At 36.3% G+C, this 21,740-nt stretch overlaps 2 protein-coding genes across 4 annotated transcripts; both read right to left on the reverse strand.

Annotated features, from left to right (window-relative positions):
- Nucleotides 1-1,715: 1,715 nt before the first annotated feature.
- LOC100377781 (uncharacterized) lies at nt 1,716-4,870 on the reverse strand. The gene is made up of 4 exons (XM_078010131.2): nt 4,626-4,870; nt 3,763-3,857; nt 3,272-3,397; nt 1,716-3,135 (listed from the first exon to the last, which is right to left on the reverse strand). The coding sequence occupies exons 2-4, from the start codon at nt 3,827-3,829 to the stop codon at nt 2,687-2,689; spliced, it is 642 nt and encodes a 213-aa protein (XP_077866257.1). The 5' UTR covers nt 3,830-3,857; nt 4,626-4,870; the 3' UTR covers nt 1,716-2,686.
- A 5,127-nt stretch (nt 4,871-9,997) lies between these two features.
- Nucleotides 9,998-21,690, reverse strand: LOC100377626 (uncharacterized). 3 transcript variants are annotated; one of them, XM_085497080.1, is made up of 12 exons: nt 21,549-21,690; nt 21,132-21,280; nt 20,313-20,438; nt 16,749-16,963; nt 15,947-16,133; nt 15,294-15,512; nt 14,916-15,113; nt 14,466-14,603; nt 14,224-14,337; nt 13,749-13,838; nt 11,627-11,758; nt 9,998-10,702 (listed from the first exon to the last, which is right to left on the reverse strand). In XM_085497080.1, the coding sequence occupies exons 3-12, from the start codon at nt 20,365-20,367 to the stop codon at nt 10,587-10,589; spliced, it is 1,464 nt and encodes a 487-aa protein (XP_085353206.1). In that variant the 5' UTR covers nt 20,368-20,438; nt 21,132-21,280; nt 21,549-21,690; the 3' UTR covers nt 9,998-10,586. The 3 variants fall into 3 exon arrangements, with proteins under 3 accessions (XP_085353206.1, XP_077866256.1, XP_085353207.1); XM_078010130.2 differs by having other exon boundaries at nt 21,110-21,280; XM_085497081.1 differs by lacking the exon at nt 21,132-21,280.
- Nucleotides 21,691-21,740: the final 50 nt, after the last annotated feature.

Here is a 21,740-nt window from a genome sequence, read left to right on the forward strand (position 1 = left end):
TGCATTTATCGGGGTGGTTGATTAAGAATGAGATGTTACCGTGAATAATATTACCATACCCGGTATGGTTGGAATAATTGCCCTTTACAAAAGACGGTTCGGTAAACTGTTGCCTCTGCGTTTCTTTACCGTGGTGATCAAGCAATTTCTTTGCATGCGTAGCGACGTTTAAAAAATATGCCGTAATAGTCACGGAGGTCATCAGAATGAACGCGATCTTCTTTTTATACATGGTTACGATACGTGAACACGAAAACCAACCGACTGTCGGTGTACTGATCTGTTATCGCCTTTGAAGCAATGGTATATACATACACACGGACGCGGTGAGTATTTTCATCGATATAGCTGTTGTTTTATACTTGTAATCGAAGTGAAGTGTGCCAAATAATAATAATGTGTATAACCTCAATGTTCCTTTGTCCCAGGTTTGCTCAATTCATAATGATATGCACATGTGTTACCAAATAAATCTGTTTCATTTCACTGACAATTTTCATGCGCAGTGGCGATGCCTACCGCATTTCAGTGGAATGTATCTTTATACCATGTTTAACAAGTATGTGTACGTACAGGGAGGTTTAATTGTATCTTTTACTCTACACTATTAAGAAGACGTCTATCTAGTCATTTGCTTATTCAGTGAATCTGATGAAATCCAGTAATATAAACAGTTTTTGTTCGCGATAGAGGGCGCTACAATATACGATATTCACGGTATCGGTATAACACGTGACTTGTACACAGATGTACTATATATTTTAATGTCAATCCAACATTATGACCTGTCCCGTAAATCCGCAATGCACGTACATATGGGATGAATTATTCCTATATTACCCAGTCATTTAATCCACTACTCCAACGTTAAAATACGACCATCGCCGTGTTTACCAGTATCCTCGGGGGTGGACATCCGGGCATTTTCACCGCCTGGCAACCCTCACGGTGAAAACAAAGGCCATAAACTCGCAGAAAACGGTACTTTGGGATGGTTGTTGAGACTCCCCTGAACAGTGTAACAAGATTAGCCCTACGTGTGTAACATATATAAATTTGGTTGTTCAGGATTACTTCAAAGTTGAGTTTGTGTTGTTTTCTCAAATTTTCACCGGCTCGACCGGCGTTCTACAGCAGCGCGCACAGAGCCCATAGAAATGCATGGTACAGTGGTGCGCGTCGTAGCAACGTGGAACGTCTGTGACGTGGGTCCGCCCCGAGGATAGGTTCAAGAGGTGTATTACGCAATTCCCGGGTCGCAGTTTACATAATAAAATAGTTTTGCGAAATTTGGGGTGAACGCAAAACCACAATGGGTGATTTCGCTTTAACAAGTTCATTTTGCAATATTTTTTATTTAATTTAAACTTTAAAAAGAAATAAATCACCCAGAATGTGCCAGTCTTGAACAATGTGTTATTTCCACCTTGCCAGTGACGCGACTAGTACACAGTAATGAGAAACTTTGCGCGACACGTACTGGTGTATTTTTTTTTAGACTTTTCGACGTCAGTGAAGCTAGCGGTATGTCAAAACGAATGCAGGACGTTTGGGTCACTATTTTTCTTACAAAGGCGGGCACTTTGGTCGCGTGTGTTTCTTCCTGGAAAGATTGCGCAACCACGTGACTTATGCATTACTTATTCATTGGTATTGTATACCTCCATGATTAATTATATCAGTAACTTCCGCTAAATTAAATCAGAGTGAACATGTAAAATAACAATAAAACTCATTGTTTCCTTGAAAGTGAATATGCTTAAAACATCAAAATAGTGTAATTAAATGTCAGTGAAAATAAATGGTTTTACAGTATTAGTTTACTTACAAGTCATGTGATTGCAATTTATGTCGCGCGTGCTTATTTTACCCTGCAAAATGCAACATTTAAAAATAAATACTGTAACACTCTCATAGAATACGGCGAATATATTAAACTTCGGTAGAGATTATATTGAATAGATTATACATTACATCATATCTCATAATCAGAAATATGAAAAAAATAGCACCGAAGACATGTTCGCCCATATTTTGCTTAGCTCCAGCATATCAAACTAATGAAATTGAATACCAGTGAATATATTAAACGTTTCATAGTATGTGAGACTGATATGTAACAATACACTGATATTCCGGACGTCTCGGGCTACTGATCATAGTTCTTATACTTTGGCGAGAGAACGTTGGCCGTTATTATAGGTCCCTGTGACAGAAAAGGGAAGTCGCCGTAAATAAATCACGTCGCGCGTTGATTGGAACAACAATGAATGCTGAACTGAAAATTACGATATTTTTCAAAGTTATAAAATTATAAATGTATTTTACCTATCTGCAATTTTAGCAGAAGAAACATAAGATACGATAAGATATAAATAGATAGACGGACTCATGTCTGGAAATGACCGGCATAACATTGGGTAGTTCCACACATCTAACTGTGTGTTCTCAAAGAATATAGTCTTTAGTGTTCTTTACGAATGGCTATATCCCACAGATACTGCTTGTAGATTTGATAACCACGAGGAAAATATTTAGTTCATATCCGGTTTCAGTTGTTATTGTTTCATCAGAAGTATCACAAGTGATGTTATTGCGAAACCTGCTAAGGCATATGTCTGAAATCATAAAACATTTTTTTTTAGTTCCATGCTGAAATACACACCGAAACTTACATACGTAAGTGTCACACTGCATCGCATTCCTGTGCGTCGCCCGCCCCGCCACAATTGACCCTTTCATCCAGTGCAACTATAAGTTCATATGGCGGAGGGTCATCATAAATGCGACCATGGTCGTGTAAACTTGATGATAGTTCTTTGTACGGAGGAGGTTGTATTTGCGATGAAACCATAACAACCGTACTATATGGTCCATCACTGGTCGCCTCGTTAGCTAATTCTAAATCCCTTGACTGACGGCTTCTCCGAAAACCTTCCGTTCGTCTCCTGATAAGTTGTTGTCTCATTGACTCGTACTGGCGTCGATAGCGGATAGTCAGCACGGTAAATGAGATGATAAGCAACGCTATTGCCGCATATAACACAGCCATGATAATATCCGGATGCTGGTCATTGCCGCCTACAAGTGGTGTCGTCTGTTTCGGGGTCACCAAACTGGTCATCGCTGTGGTTTCTAACAATGAAAAATAAAATATTACAACATATATGTGTGAACGTGGCATATATATATATATATATATATATATATATAAGTAATAAATATACAATGTGGACTTTTTTCATATCAATATTATTAAATGATTACATACCTGCATTCGGGTATCCACCAAATCCATATTTACACCGATCGCCATAATATCCAACATAGCACACACAGTAGAAACCAGACCCATTCCATTTACATTTGCCTCTACTTAGACAGTCATCAGTACAATCTGAAGAAGAACAAGTCCGATCTGATGTTAACATTGTGTTGAATGTCCGGCACAGAAACTTGGCATCCGAACCGGATTATTCCTATGGACTTATATTATGCGTGTACTTTTCTCAAGCTGACAGTGTCGCCCCCGGCAATCAGCCCGAGGCTTGGTAGGACTTGGTATCAAAGTCAAACCATGTCCCACCATGTTCACAAGTCATGGTGAAATCAATGCAAGTGTTGAATCACAGAGGGACTGTGGTTGAATATTAAACTCCAAGTTAAAATGACAGTACCGATCACTTCGTTAAAACGAAATGCTGCACTAACGTTACTAAAATAGTGCTGTTCAATAGTAATAGTACAAGTTCGTGTACCCACCTGTTCGAAAGCCATAGCATGTTGAGACGAGCGTCGCCATCACGGTGATAAATATCACACAAGCCATTCTGTCTTGATCTTCCAAAAATATAAACCTGGGATAGCAATTGAAGAAGACTTGAGTAGTTATACTGTGCTCTGTACGGCAGTGAGTGAGTGAGCAAAAATCAAATTCACTGAACGTTTTATTCACATCCGGCTTTTCACTGTCATTGTTTTCATTGTATTGTTGCTATTCCTATTAAACTTGGTGGTAATTGTTGTCTGGCTGAGTGTGAATGTCCACGCTTAAGTGGTGCACAGGTTGATACCTGCATCTCGGGCACTTTATAACAATACATCAATGTCGCTTGCTAATACAATGAGAATGTAATCACTTGCCAATGGCAAAGGCACCGTGAACAAAGAAGCAGACACGACCGTCTACCGAAGACGGATGGAAATTACGAACATTATCACCAGGAACTAAAGTCTGTCAGCGACGAGAGGGATGTTATGTTTGACCGGGATGTCACATCGGCCGTAGTGTTAGACACCACTGCAGTTAAAGAAACTTTTAAAAAATGGCCGTATTTTTGGAGATTATTAAGTTGAGAGTTAATACTAAGGGCTAAAACATTTGAAACCATAGGAGTGGCTAGAGAAGTGTGACCAGTCACAGTCCCTCTATAGTCTATATAGGGACTGTGGACCAGTACATTTGTTGTCACGATGTCTGTAATTTTTTTGGAACATTTTTTTCTGCAACAACTGGCCCGCAATTTTTGTTTGCAATTTATTTGTTCAACAAAGCTTCCAGACACCAATGATTTCAAATTGTCGACCCCATTCACCGTTTGTTAATACGTAATACTTCACATTACCTGATATATCTTTCTTACAATCACTATGCCGTTCAAATACCGTTCCAGTTGTCACCACTCCTAACACCACATATCATGTTGACTCCAACAGACAGTTGTACAATAAAAAAACACCATCCAAAAATAACAGCAAGTACTACTATACTCGTAGATATTTTCTGTTGATAATATCTATAGATGTTCTAGAAATACAACCAGATACCATTCGTGTCAACAACATTTCCACTTATACGCCACGCAAACGGGCACCATTTTGAATATTTGTGTAGTATGAACTTTCAACCCACACCTCAAGTACGAGTAACCTCAAATCTCAGCAAAGCAACGTAGACGTGAATGTATGTCACTATACGGTATATTGGTATCCGTACAATACACGAGACGCCGATCTCATAAAACATATCGAATTATATTTGTCTACTTCTGTCATCGAAGGGGCATGCTAAGTTCACGCCATGTTCTCTCCGTAGTGATTTAGGGCATGGAGCGCCATTCTTCGGGTCACACTCCAGGTCACACTATGAAACAATGATGTGTTCGATTAGTTAGTCCAAAGACCCTAGTGTCTTTAGTTAGTCGCGTGAATGTCGGAGCGTCGGGTACAGATGTTCCTGTTTAAATATCGAAATATTATTTGCTATAAATATATATGATTTTTTTTAAATACATGTATAAGTAATATATCAATCAATGACATTGGATTATTCAAAACTGACGGAATTTAGGAATGAAGCGCTGTACGAAAGAAGACATATTGTTACTTCCATTGTTTATCTCACTCCTTGAGTGAACAATACAGAACTATGACGATATAAATACTTCCACCTATCAACTTTCTTTCTCAAATAGGAGTGTCCATATTTATTGTATTCTCACTAGAAATGTTAGGCCACCGTAAATGGAGACACAACTAGACATTCGTCGCACAACAGCTATAATTATACCGTTCTACATCGGAGAAGAAAGTCGTGATTTGTAAATATTACGAGTAATGCCGTTTCCAGGGTGCATTTGTCGCATTTACAATTATAAACTCGTTTTTTTTTTTTTGTATTTCTGCCATTATTTGGACTAAAAGCAACTGTTTCGAATATATCAGACGAAAATGTAGATATCTTAAATTCGTACAGGAGCAGTCTTTATAATAAGAACGTGCATATTTCCATGACGCTTGTTTTAGGATAATTAGTTATCTGGATCAGGGAGCTACAACTTGGTGTGTCGCTCCCTGTCTGGATCAACTCTTTTTGTCTGAAATGTTGCCTTGTCTATCGCTACAAGACCCAATGGCTTTGTGTATCACGGGAATGGGACACGTCGCAATTATGTAATAACTATGAATGCTCGCAATTTTGACATTGGAACAGATGTATGTAGAATTTTGCATTACTTTCTTGTTGGAAAACAGAAGTGAAACAAATACGCGCGTTGGTTGATGCAATTGTCACCCTCGGGTCATTCCAGTGTTGTGATGGAACGCGGTGTAAAGCCATATATTGTGTGTGGCGCGTCGAAATGTACTACTAATTAAAACACTTGTCAAAGAAACGAATATCGCATTTGATTGACCCGATCATAATATGTTGCAATTGCTTGGTATCGCTAAATTTAGTACCACATTATTTATGACAGGTTTGTTTTCGAGATTTGGCTGGATTTCTTTAAAACTCGCCAACAAACGGTACACCGACATCGAGCAGAAAGCTCAGCTTTTGTATTTCTTTAACTATTAGTCGGAATCAGAGTTTTTGTGCCTGTTTATGTTTGTAAGATATCTACCACAACACGCGTTTCGAAATAAACGTCAAGAAATCTACGTGACCGTCTAACACAAGACGAGGCCAGATGGAATTCAATATTTGGAATATTTCCACAAACGTCGTATCAATTGGCTCAAATTAAAAACAAACTATAGATGTCTTTGAGCCATAAGTTGAACATGGGACGACAGACTCCCAGACTGTGCCGATAGTTGTCATTTTTTTATCATAGTTCCCCTTATTTTGAAACAAAACCGGGTAACACGCCAGTAAATATATCTGCACCATACACTGGATTCGGGTGTGTCGTATTGCAATACATTGCATTGTATTATGCACGTGATTAGTAGACTCACAGACGTATAACATGCCCAAATGACCACCTGTGACATCGTCCAAGCAAAAAACATAGTCATAAGGGTAACACGACACAACAAAAGTGTCAATTGCTGTATTGTTACTGCATTCACGGGTCTTGGTCACACGTGCCACTAAATTACTCGCAACACGACACTGTATATTGTTTAATGACTGTGTAATATGTAAATTAGATATTGTTTTTTACTACGGATCATTTCAAGCAGGAGTTGGATTTCTCAAATACCGATATAATAGACTGTGATTTTTTTACATGAAGTGTTACCCTATACAATTACAAGGCAGTGGAAATAGACATGCAACAGATAAAAACTTCAAATGGAAATTCTGCTGACAGTATTTAATGTCATAGAGTTCCAGTTGTTATTTCTAAATAGAGTTGAATATGTACTGCCGTGTCGGTGTTAACTTGTCAAATTCACAGCGAAAGTCCGTCTGTTCCACATGACATAATGCTCGTGATTGGCCTAATTTTGACGACCTCTTAGTTTTAGCCAATCTGTGAGCCTGTTTTATGTTTGAAAGCTTGGAGTTGGAGTACACATTGACGATAGCGGTGTTTAAATTAGCGAGCAGCGATCGGCTAAATTCAAAATCCTATGAAAAAAATTATCTGCATGTTCTCATCGCTGAAAAATTAGTTTAAATCTTTGATATTTCAAATTTCGAGTAACTTGTTTATTTATTTTTGCCAACATTGGAAAATCATGTCACACGATTTTGTTTAAACAATTTGAAGAATGTCGATTCGCATTCAACTCCTTGATTTATCCAGGTCTCACCAAAACCAAAATAAAATAACATTAATTTTAAACTAAGAGTCCAACATGGTTCATTACTGTTTGCTCGGTGAAGTTGACATTTGTAGCACTCTAGATGCAGAGATCGTCACTCATTTTGAGAACACGTAACCAATATTTGTCAATTTTCTCAAGCCTACATGACTTTAAATTCGGTTGACCAAGCTCGCCCCTTGCAGCAAGATTTATAGCGTTATATGAAATTTTAAGAACATATTTACAAAACTGTTGTAATCATCCCCACATCCTTTGCTTCGTCAAATCCTAATACTTCGAATCCATACATTACAATTGGTATATTTTGCTTCAAAAATAGAAATAATAGTTTCAACTGATATCTCATTAAATTTACATAGTGAATATTTAGTAACCGACCGGGCACAGGTGCCATTTGCCAGTATTTGAAAATTGATAATTCAAGATAGTAAAATTAATTGTAGACACAGCCGGAAAACTTCCTCCTTTATAAAACCACTTTTCTGTTAACGTTTAATGACGGTTACTAAGTAACCGTGGTTTAATGAATGTTTTCAATATAAATAAGCTGTCAACAGTAGAATCGCCTTCACGAAAACCAGCCAACTCGCTAACAATTGGAGAATTCAATTCACTTACTATAATTGTCGGTTATATGTTCATTTCAGAAATATACATTAGTTAGGTACAAATGTTGTATTTTCGAGACACCTCACTCCCGACAGCACTCCCGGTCATCGATTTTAACTACTCGGGCATAATTATTGTTTTGTTTTGTTTTTTTACCTTACATTGTCTTTTCATCAACAAACTTTGATATTACCATACAGATGTATACTTCCGAATTCGCCCACTCATTTGAAAATAAAAATGGTGTATTTTGACCGATATTTGAGTCAATTCACGTTGACGACGCCCTCATATCACTTTCGGCCAACTTCGCGCGATTAATCATGACTGACAAGGCAATCACGCGCTTAGACGCTCACTGATCAGTGCAATACTATTAGACGTGAATTCACTAGTGAGTCTAACTCATCAGTGAGCATTGTTTAAAAAAACAAGGTCGTGTGGCTGCCTGTAGCTATCAGTCACTATCAAAAATCAACAGAAAATCACCGTGAATGTCCGAGTTGTTCGCCATTTGTTTCACATTCAGTGTTGATATTTAACCCAACATGCAGAGTCAAATGAACAGCATTTCGCATTGTATTATATACTGTTCAAGTTTCGTTTAACAGCCTTAAATATTACAAGTGTAGGACCTTTGTTTCGCTGATTACAGAATACCCAATATCTGTAATTAGCGAAACGAACCAGTGACTGATTAAAATCCCGTTATTTTCGGCGAATATTTCATGTCGTCATATAAAGTCGTAAATATTGGGCTCACTTACCCATTTTTCCTCATTAAAATTTAAAGTTCATTATGTTTAATTTCGTTTCATTTCCCGATTACAACAAGCCCTTCTTGGGCGACTCCGTGGCCACAGTCGGTGTCGTAGTTTGCATAAACAAATGAAAGTATCTCTGTTCTCAGGTGTGTTTTTTATTTATACAGTCCATTAACGTCACTGTACATTTCTTTTTTTTCTTATTCTATGATGGCTAACACCCACATACTTTCCAGTGATGTTCGATTGCTCACTAGGTGCCGGGAAATAATACTACAAATAGAACAGTTGTCAATAACTTCTACCCTGATACTTTGAAAAACTCTCACGAAACACATCAGTGATTGGCCCGTCACCGAGAATGCGTCCCCATATGCCTTTCACTCGCCCCCAGGGGACACTAGGCCTGGATAGAGGGGTAACACCGAGTCTTCAAAAGTGCGAGCATTTTTATACCAATGTATTGAACAAATCCGTACACATCTTTATACCATATAAAGGCTTTGCACCAACTATTTTGCTGTGAATATCTGCCTGGCATCATGAAAAATGTGACTGGGGCGTGATTGAAACAATATTTATACATGTACACTTGATTTCGATTCCTGCATATACATCCATATTTATTCAAAACAGCTGCCTGAACAACTACAATCTGCCAGATATTCATACCCTGAATTTATACCTATTTGGACAGCAATTAAGACAATATATATGTACCTAAAATCTTGAACAAGATTGTCCGGTGATCTCAATTTCATTTTAATGACATAATTAAAAAAAAATATTTCTGATCAGCGGCGTGGACCGAAAAAAAGTACGGGCGCATATTTGTTTTCGTCCGTTGTCAATATACAGCGCCCTCTGTCGACAAATTGATGAAAGCTGCACATTAATTGAACATAAAGGAGTTGACATAGCATCTCTTTAAATAAGCTCGAAGCTCCTTAAAAATACGCTACAATAAATGGAAAAAACGCAGTATTTCCAGATCATTGGATATACCCCACTATTTCACTGCCACGCGGTATGTAATTTCACAATCAATAATGAAATCAAACGAGTATGATGTGCAACGATAAACATTTATTCGTTATTTCAACAATGAGTTCAACTATGTGTATATGACAACATAATCACAGAAAACCAACATTGACTATTAATAACTTGTTAGTGACCAGGGTACTAGGTTACATATAACGATCATTGCCTTACACACTCAGGCTGGCCATTTGGGTGTAATACTAGTGTTGCAATGATATATCAGCAGTATGAATTAAGGGAAGTCTCCGGCACACGCAAATAGTAATAATTGCAGTCACGTATATAAAATAAAAAATATAGACCTCCTATATATTTGACACATGTCGCATTTAAGAGCGCAGCAGATAAAATCTATTGGCAAAAATGCGTGTAAATACTGTATACTATTACAGAAGACAAGCACGATATAACTTGAATTATATTTGTGTTTTCATATAGGATTGTAGACCAAATTAAAATATAATTAATTAAAATGGTCTTAGCACCACGTCCATTACTTCCTCAAATTCAGTTATCAATATCTCGGTATTACCTGCTGCAAATATATTATGTTTTACACAATAACAAATCGCATCTAGGTGATGACCTTTCCTTTAACGACGTTTAAAGTCACACTTCTCCTTCCACAAATGGTCCATGCTGAGCCCCTTCTGCGATCTCCGTCGCACTTACTTCTGTTAAAGGCCGAAGCTCCTGTCCAGTTTCACTTCTCGATGCAGTATTACCTATTGATACAGTTCAACAAATTAATGAAATATGTTTATATGTAAACACACACTTCTATTTACAACACATACCAAACACATGGGCCAACTTATTGATTATACTAGTTCATTTTAATGAGCAGTGTACAAAGTCCAAATACCATCTACTTTATATTTGTGGTACAGCAATTTCTCAATATTATGGGTAGATATATGTATACTAGTATTGTAAACTCGTATCCATGTTTGTGACGCATAGTCAGCAGAGAATCATTAGATTCTTGTACATGCGTCACAACGCTAGGAGGTCTATTTAAATAACAAATCGTCATTGTTATGTTATTTGCATATACAAACACCTATTTGATATGTAGGTGATTGAAGGTTGACATATAAAATTGATTGATGGCCCAACAATTTGAGTATACCGTGGATAAATACACATAACGCCTCACGTAGTAACAAAATGATAATATTTATATAATTTTATTAACACATAACAAACCACAGAAGGGATGAAAAGGGTTAAAATTAAGAAGAATAAAAACTAATAAAACATGTGTACGCGTTGGGGTATTACATGTTGCAGTGACAATCCATGATATAATAAACATTAAACAAATAGTTACCAAAGTGGATGTCAGTATTCAGTTTTAATTACCCGGGGAGATGATTCCTTCTATGGGTTCTTAAAATATTGACCGACACTGAGATAACTGAGTCCGTATCAAGACGACGTTTTCTCCCGAGCGCAGGATATAATTTGCCCGACGTTATTTTATTACGTTCCTAACATGAATGTTAGACTTTGCGAACCCCGCCATTTTGAACAAGCGACGGCCAAATATACGCTACACCAGACCGCAAAATATCCCGGATGTTCAGTCTAAACCATATATCGAATTTTTGTGAAAACAAAGGCATGTAATAAAATAAAACACATACCTTGTCTCTGTATTCGTTTATATTTGATAACCTTCCTAGTAATCACCGCCACCACAGTTACAGTAATTACAACATATGTGAGACTTCCCACGAAGAAACCAACCCATGAATACTCCGTAATTATTATAATAGCTGTAAATAATAAAAAAATAATATTTATTTGGCAATTCGCCTCACCTATGCAACCAATCACGACTTGCGCATGAAGAAGATATTTAAATGTTTTAAAAAATAAAGTATTAGTAAGATAACATACATTCATCACTGTCTCCTAGACTAATTAAATTAATAAGAATTTAAGGATTATTCTTGGGCTGAGAATTCGTTTGAACACGATGGAAAAGGCGTATATCACAGGGAGTATGATATTGCAAAAAAAAAAAAAAAAAACTTTTTTTATTTAGCCCTTTCTTCGGATCGTTCTCCTTGCCAATAACTCTCGCCGCATGTTTACAGAAGTACAATATACTATCAATCTGATTAAAATCTGATGTAGTGTACGGGCTTTAATTATTTTGGCTATAAACTTATTTTAATTTTATTTTTTATTACTTTTGTTATTGATGCCTTTTTATTTTATTATTATTTTACTTTGATTTTGATTTCGTGTTTTTTTTAATTCCGCCCTACATACATCTGACCCGATGCCCATGTAACGAGATTTCAACGAGACCCACTATCGACGATTTTAGTCAACGAATCACAGACCTCCTTCTATAGCGTACATGATGACGTCACTGGGCAGAGTCAGGTGGCAAACACACTAAACAAAATGGCGGATACGACGTCAGCGACCGAGAATAACACGGCTTTTCGATAAGTTTATCATTGTCAAATGCAACGAAAGTCATTTTTATGTTAATATTGTGGCTCAAATGGTTCGAGTTTAGATCGTTACTTTGCGTAGTTATTCTGGGAGTGACGATTTTGTTTCCACCGGTTCGACCAAACACCGGTGTCTTTTTCCAGTCGCTTGCCCTGGAGACGGGCGATGTTTTGTTGACGATCGAGCCAAAATCGTCTACGGTATTGAAGCCGTAGCTGTAAATATTCATCAAATTGTATCAACATTTTGTATATTATACAATAACTCTTTATTAAAGTAATTGAGCTGATTTGGATTGGAATAAAATATTTTTTATTTGGAACACATCGCAATTGATCAGGAAATATTTTTTTGCTCCAATTGTCTGCGTCGATGCCGTGGGCCGGTGACCGTTATACAATTTAAAATCAGTTTGCATTGTTTACTATAGCTGTTTACAGTGTTCTAATCATTACAATTTACTTATTTTTTTGCTTCCATTCTAGATAATTATGCTCAGTGTTTGATGTAAAATTGAAGCGATGACTAAATGAACGAACCTTGGCTGGTGAAGATGTATCTGGAAGTGTACACATTTGTTAGAAGTGAAAAAAATATTCAATGTAATGACAAAAATTGTAAAATGCTGTGGAATTTCTTTTGTGAATAAAAATATACTAGCAATTTTCTATTAATGGTTTATTCAAGTGGGCAAAATATAATGTACAGAACGATTGCCCGTATACACTGAAAAGTAAGCACCGACAGCCTGTATAAAAGGGGGGCTGTGATTGGCTGTTACTTACGCGAGATTTGAACGGGACTTGCATAGGCGTCGGATCAGATGTAGGTAGGGCGGAATTAAAAAAAAACACACAATCAAAACCAAAGTAAAATAAAATAATAAAATAAAAAGGCATTAATAAAAAATAGAATAAAAAATAATATTAAAATAAGTTTATAGCCAAAATAATTAAAGCCCGTACACTACATTAGATTTGAATCAGATTGAATATACTATATACAGGAGGGGTAGATAAATTATAATAATATATTGTGTCTATCTGTGCATATACTTTATTTTATTTTATTTACAAGAGATTGTATGCATGTCTATCGGTGGGTATTTATTTAAGGCAATACATCGCTTGGAGATTCGATTAATTCAATAAGAGTTCCCATAACGGTCTTGCAATGAACTTGCATTCCATCATCCGCGTCTGTTGTTCAAACAGACCCTGTAGTGATTATGTTCATGGATTGCCCTAAACCTTTGTTAGACAGAAAATAAAATGTACCGCATGATAATCGACTTACCGACTTCACATCGACGTCCAGAATAATTCTTCGGACATTCACAAGCCCCACTATTACAAACACCACCATTCATACAACTAGGTACACAATCTATCAACATAATATCAACAACAGAAAATAAGAGTATGCGAAAATTAGACACTGTATCATAACAATTTCACACCAAGTCTAATCTTCATATTTTATTTAATAGTTGTCAACGAAAGAACTCTAATGAGCTTGGTACCTTCCGTGACATGCTCATCATGTACGTCATTCTATAATTAGCACACACGTACATCGAAATGTAAATATCAAGTTACGGAATTATTATTACGTGTCCCTCGTGGGTATAACCGTACTCGTAGACAGATGGTGGCATCCCGGTGGATGACAGCGTAGCCTGAGTCTATTTCGTTACCTTTGTCGAAGAACCATATTCTAGTTTAACAGTGTTAAGGCGATATTACAACCAAAACAACTCGGGATCACTTACCCAACAAATTGTATTCGCAGTAATCTCCGCCGAAACCCGGTCTACAGAAACAGTAACTCCCCGTTCCGAAGCAATGTCCTGCATTTTTACAATCTCCATCGTTCTTACAAAAGCCTTAGATAAAAGATAGCGAAGAACGTTAGACAAATACTTACATATAAATAAATATTAATATGCTATAATGTAATAATATATATCATAGAACATTATTGACTTGGAATCATCAAAACTAAGCGTTCTACCTCCATCTTCGTTGCCACAAAGAATGTCGACCTTTCTTCCTTTTTCCCCACAAAATCGTCTATCTTCACACAGGGCCGTTTGTCCAATACAACGGTTGCCAAGACAACTGTGATATCCTTCAGGGCAAATTTCAGTCTCTTAAATAAAAAAAAATGTATCAAAATCTATCACAATAAAATTTTTCAAGGTAATACTTGGTACCATAAATAGTTACCAGGTCAGTATAGACGAGTTAACATAAATTTGCATTTTATTGTTTGTGTAACGAAAATTACTTGAATATTCATTATTCATTCATATGCAAATATATGGTTATTCATCTAGACTGACCTGGTAACTACTACCATATTTCACGGTTTTTATCGAGGATAATAAATGACAGTAACAAACGTCAACGCAGAAACAGAACACACAAATGCGAGGTGAAAGAGTGTGTAAAACGTCGTTACCTAGTTTTCTCTTTACTGATGTATACTTCGCAACAAATCGTCTCGTTTGCAAAGAACTTGTATCCATGGTGATATGAAGTCCCTCAGTAGACGAGTCTATTCTATAAAAATATGTTTCTTCGTCATTCGAACGGTATTTCTTCATTCCAATTGTATTTCCCTCGGAAGTGAAACCATCACGTACAACGATAACTGAATCTGAAATGCAATCTCAAAATAAATGGTATTAACTCCATGAAGATTAGTACGAGTTTTTATGACAGTACAATGCAAGCTACTGCACATTATATGAATTCAAATCATACACACGTGTTTACATACTTAACATGACATGTAATTTGATGAAATATACATCGTTATTTGTTACGAGTGATATACCTGCTGGATGGACTTCAATTCCAAGAATGACTAAATCCGTGACCAAAAAGCTGACCACGTGATCTTCTAAAGCGCGAATCACCCATATGTAAATGTTATTTGTTCTTATCGCGAGACGTTGAATTCCCCCAAACGGATCTTTATAAAAGTCTATATATCCTCCTTTGGTGTACGAATACTGCGGACTGTAATCTTCGTTTAGAGTGTGTACACTTGAAGCTAAAAAACAAGGAACGTTTCCAGTTCCAGTTTTGAATCATACCTATACACGTCATGTTATTGGTACGGTATATCTACCAATACTACGCATGCGCCAAATTAATTAAACACTGGTGTCCCAGTCAGTAATGATTTTGTTAGTAGTAGTAGAAGATAAACTGGACAATACGAATTGAGCAGGTATTCTTTGGTTTAGATTACTATGACGTCACTGACAGGAAATGCCATAGACGTGTGATGTGCACATGCCCAACATAACAACCATTGGCCATTATCCCATTAATATCTATTTGTTCCCAGATACACCTCATTTAGTTTGTGTTTTCGTAATTTAAGAATCAATGATGTATGTGTATCAGTGCAAACATGATGATTTAATTTTCCACGATTTTAAAAATAATATTGTTATTATACGTGTTGTTCTCCACACTTACCGTTTGATTTGCTGTGTGCAATATTTGTGTTATTCAGAAAGTTGAAAGTCGCTTTAAATCCAGAAACTTTGTAATCATTTTTCTGTTTTACGTTGAATTCCACAATAACAGTCGATGAAGTCGACGTAAATATTATCGGGAGTTGTGAACAAAAGTGCTTTGCGTTCTTCCTGGAATCTTCGTATATCTATATAAAGACCATAAAGTGGGAATTGAAAATGTCTCTCAGACAATCCACCAATTATATAGCTAAATCTCTTTTTTGTACTCGTTGATTAATTAAACAATCAATCAATTTAACAATTAAAGTCGCAGTCTTTGTTAATATAGAACCCATATCATATGGCATGCATGGTTGGGAGACTGTCGCCCATTAAGGTCATCGTAATATGTTAATATTTAATGTTATTATTTGGTCTGTTATGCACTATTTAAATAATGAAACCCCACAGTGCCACATTGGATGAGGCAAGGGTAAACACATATTATCAGCCAGACCCTTCTCCGAATCTAATGAGACGTTGTGAAGGATTCAACATTGATGTTAAAATATCACCACCATGAAAATTAAACACATTTAGTTAAATTTGAGGGTTGTTATTTGAAATGAATAAACTTTCGAATAGAGTTTTACATTAGCGTGTGATAATAAAGCTGTGACGTCATAAACATCCTAATTCTGAGTGGTGTTTTATAAATGCTTATATGGTGCAGCTTTCATTCATGTGTAATTACACAATCAAAATTGTAATTATTATATTACTATTCATAATAATAACTTCTCGATCATTTTGCTACTTACGTAGATTTCCTCTGAACATTGATAATCGTGATTAATTTGTCCCTGTGTTATAAAATCATGAAACTGTAAAGCCACGATTCCGCCAGCACTGTGACTTATGGTATATGTACATATGTATGGTCCATCCGGAAATGCAGCAGGAAACTGTGGCGACGATATGTTGCCAGAATCGTATGATGATGACCCTTTTACCGTGTAGTGTTCACATCCGATTACTACAGTAAAATGAATAGTATGTATATTTGTGATTAACGATCTAGAACGCGTGATTTACCGGAGAACGTCTTGAGAAAATCGCATGTCAATCACTCCATAAAAACAGACTTGTCTCTGATCAGTGTGCGCGTCAGATTTAAAGGTGTTCAAATATTAGAACAATTACCAGGACCAGAAACAAATCTTTTACTAATAATCCCCGTACACGGCACATACGCATACATTACCTACTCAAGGTCTAGATGAATAAAGTTGTTAAAATATATGACTTATTACAGTAGTTGCCAATTACAAAAAGTCCGATTGTAAACGACTATGTATCACATTTTTTTGATCGCATTCAAAACTTACGAGTCTAAAATTAAGTTCTGTAAATGTAAGGTTTATCTAATACCCAAACACGATCAGTATTCTCCAGTTCAGTCAAACGTATCTGGAAACAATAATTATTATATATATTAAAAGAAAATGTGATGTCATACGGAACTACCTCAGCGCAGATATAATGGTCCACCCGTTTGTGTTTTACTGTGACCCAGGCGTTCAGGTCTCATGCCACTAATTAACCAATTTAAATGCCCAGCAAGAACCAATGAAATTTTTTAAATATTATTTTTCTCAGGTGCTCCCTGTTTGAGGGCGTAATCACCTGGGTCAGAGGTGAGACCAACATGTGGTCTTTTGTTTACTACTTAGCGGCTGTGTACCTGTGGGTTTATTCTGTGTGTTAATGGATGTTCTAATCTTGGTGTTTTTCCAGTGATTTCTCTTGGTGCAATCCAAATACAGTAGGTGTGTCTTGTTTACCTGAGATTTGCAAGAGTTTGAGCTGGCCAACATGTTAGTTTTTTTCATATGGTTGATTACTGGCATGTTGATTTCCCATTTTTGAGCCATATTTTCAACTTTCTTCGTCATTTTCATATAGCAATCTCGTCATATGTTAACATTGTCGTCTATGGAAATTCAATTAGTGGTATGAGCCCTGAAGTAACAGTTTGCCTAGGACCACCTGAGGTTGTTGTTTTAACCATAATTATGGCTCTATTCACTGGAATTTAGTCATTTTTGGCAGATCTCATCTTACATAACCAAAGTTTACTTTGACCTAATTATTATAATTTTTGACCTCTCCTGACCTTGCATAGATCTGATAATTATGAGGTTGTGTGTTCAAGCACACATTTCATGAGATCAGCTCCATTGATTTGGCAGGTATAGTGCAAAGTAACTGGGAATCTTTTTTATTTTTATTTTACCACTTTTCTTGCTTTGTATTCAACTATTTAGACACAATGGAGTAATTTTTTATCCAGAAATGTTATATTTTGCTATGCGTTTCACCCATTTCTGTCAATCTCTTATATCTTGGTTGAAGATTTTGAAAATTTGTAATTCGGTATATTTTTTGCCCTAATCTTATTAATTGGCTGTGGTTGGGCTGTGGTCTGTAAATATAAATGTTTTTATTAAACTGGTCCAAAAATTTTATTCATTCATCAATGAATTATTCATGTCACCACTAATTTCAATGGCTCTAGGAATTCTGAGAAAAATGCTCAACCCCATTTTATGGGTTTTTTGTCTTATTTTCACATTATGGCAGACAAACTTAACAATTTGTAGTGTGGTCATTTCTAATGTACCGTATTCAAAGTTTAATGAGGTCAAAATCCCAAATATTTAAATAAATTCTCAAAATTGTGTTGTGTATCTTGTCACTGACAAGATATTTGCATACTGTCAGTATATTAGCCAAGTAGTACAACTCTTTCAATTTCACAATTATTGCTCTTTTCTCAGAATTTTTGTGAATAGTTAGCTAATTAATCCCATCTTGAGTTTTTTATTGAACAGTGCATGTACCCCCCCCCCCCAATTAATCAGAAATCCTGTTGATTTGAATTTAATTTGATCAGGGATGTGTAATACAAGTATTTTATATTTAGATCCTTTTCTTGTTTGTATATTTTTATTTTTATTTCTTTTTAAATCATAAAATTGTTTCGTTGAACTACTTTTTTTCACATAAGATTTGATTAAGTATTTTATGTTGAGCAAATTCTATGTGTGGCCATGGTAAATCAAACCACTGTTGTGTTTTGGTATATCCAAGGTTGCCCGTCACAGGTCTCCGGCCTAAATGCAGATACCGTGGAATTGTTTTTTTGTTTTTAATTAATTGGAGAAATAATGAGCTGATGAATTGAGACTTTTGATTCAGTAGAATTTTTTTTTTTTTTTAAATTATAGTGATAAACTACTTTTAATTGTCATTATTCTATGTATTATTTCTAGAAATTAATTAAAATTACTAATCATGCCAAACGTTGGTCTGTACTTGTTTGTGGTGAATGAGAACATTATATTTTACAGTACTGCATCTAATAATCAGGCTTATATTCATTGCCTACCATCTATTTTGGTGTTATGCTGAGTGTGTATGTTGCCACTTTCTACAACTAATTGTCTGGGTATAGGGCGCCACCAAGTGGTAGATTTTGATAAATAACTCCCAGGGTTTAAATTTTGGGGATTTTTTTTGCATGGGAAATTACTCGTCTAATGATATTCCATCATATATAAGATCAACAAGAACTTTATTAAACCTTCTTATTTCTCTGAAGGTCTCATGCCACTAATTAACCAATGGCTGCTCGTAGCCCTCAATTTAAATGCCCAGCAAGAACCAATGAAATTTTTTAAATATTATTTTTCTCAGGTGCTCCCTGTTTGAGGGCGTAATCACCTGGGTCAGAGGTGAGACCAACATGTGGTCTTTTGTTTACTACTTAGCGGCTGTGTACCTGTGGGTTTATTCTGTGTGTTAATGGATGTTCTAATCTTGGTGTTTTTCCAGTGATTTCTCTTGGTGCAATCCAAATACAGTAGGTGTGTCTTGTTTACCTGAGATTTGCAAGAGTTTGAGCTGGCCAACATGTTAGTTTTTTTCATATGGTTGATTACTGGCATGTTGATTTCCCATTTTTGAGCCATATTTTCAACTTTCTTCGTCATTTTCATATAGCAATCTCGTCATATGTTAACATTGTCGTCTATGGAAATTCAATTAGTGGTATGAGCCCTGATTCAAGCCAGAACATGACGAATCGGTATACTGCAAATAACGTGTCGCTTCCAGGAATAAGGCCATGTGGTAATTCCAACGAAAACACGTGTCATGTCTATTTGGAATCCGTTTCTTTTTAAACGATTATCGATAAATACTGGGATGTAAATAATGAAAGTTGTTTATAAAAACTGCCATACACCAGGTAATTCATGAGAGTGTTTCACCAAGATAATATGACAGGAGTGTACCCGTGGTGTACACTGCATACAACTTACCGTTATGATCGACGATTCGAATCACAAAGAATATAGTGACATGTAACATAAACATTGCTGTTTATGGTCTACGTATTGCTACGATAATATTTGCCTCGAGTTGAACGCCATTGTCCCACAGTGTTCCTATAGATATAGATCACAAATCACACGGTTATAAATAGTTCTTACAGCCTGTTGAAACAAGGGGGTGGTACCTTTGGAATCGGGGACTGCAGCTTAACGATTAGAAAACCTGAATGCGTTTCAGTTTTGCAAAAAGAAAAGAAAACAGTGCCGAGGGACAGACGTTTAATGACCAGTTACAAACTAATAATACACATGACACTGGAGTAAATACAAAACAACGGACACTGTAAGTCTCCCCGTATAGATTTCAATTCTAATAGGGGCATTGTCAGTATCCCACTGGTGCACGTCACCAATTAGGCGTAACTGCCCTTATTTCTGGGAATTATTAACTAACATTCTGTAAAGTATCTTTGGCTGATAAAATGCTTTCCATTGTGTTCAAGTTGTGTTGTGGATACTGTAAAAGGATTAATTATTCACTGGGTTTTAATTTTGCTTATTTCGCTGACTGGAAAATGCGCTAAACCCAGTGAATATGTAAAATTTAGCATAGAACACATTATCTAAATGTAAAACCGTGAATTTAAAACCCATTGAATATGCCTGAAATGGTAAATCATTGGAATTTAAACCCAGTGAAAATTAGTCATTTTACAGTAGTGTTGTGCAAACAAATCAGTCATAAGTAACCAACAATTATTATAACATGGTAAATCTGAACATACAATCCCCTGGGAGCAATCCTACCAATTTGGCTGAGACAAGATCTTATATCTGGCACTAGAAGACCTTTGATCCCGACTCTGAATAGTGTATACCAATATATACCAACGGTAATTTACGTCCCGTGCAGTTAGGCAATGTATGTTGTTGTGAATACGTCATACAATGCGACGCTAGGGCACAAAGAAATACAAGAAATTAATTTTTAATCTAAACATTTCTGTATACACACTTTGTGTGTCGATAAGTCCATAACATTGCCGTTTTCTCCGAGTGGTTCAGTTCAAAGCATGTTTACACAACAAATGTTACATACAATGCATTATTCAAAAGAGGGACAAAGTACAACGTCTCCAGTCTAGGCAGATGGCCGATTCACATCGAATTTCCGTCAAATAAACATGCACTCACAACATGCAGATTCAATATCAAGAAGCTTACCAAGGTGTCGTTGAAAGTGTTTAACATCAGTGTATCTCCTTTTAGATTGCGATGGGTCGTAGGACCTTTCCAAACACACACTAAACCCGATGCAGATAAAATGAACTCTGAGCCCTCGGTATAGTATATCACCTATAACCCGTGTCTATAGCCTTGTATGACCTCAACCTACTTTCATACGACTATGATGGC

The sequence above is a fragment of the Saccoglossus kowalevskii genome, chromosome 3 (genome assembly GCF_978046115.1).
Source record: "Saccoglossus kowalevskii chromosome 3, keSacKowa6.1, whole genome shotgun sequence".
NCBI lineage: Eukaryota > Metazoa > Hemichordata > Enteropneusta > Harrimaniidae > Saccoglossus > Saccoglossus kowalevskii.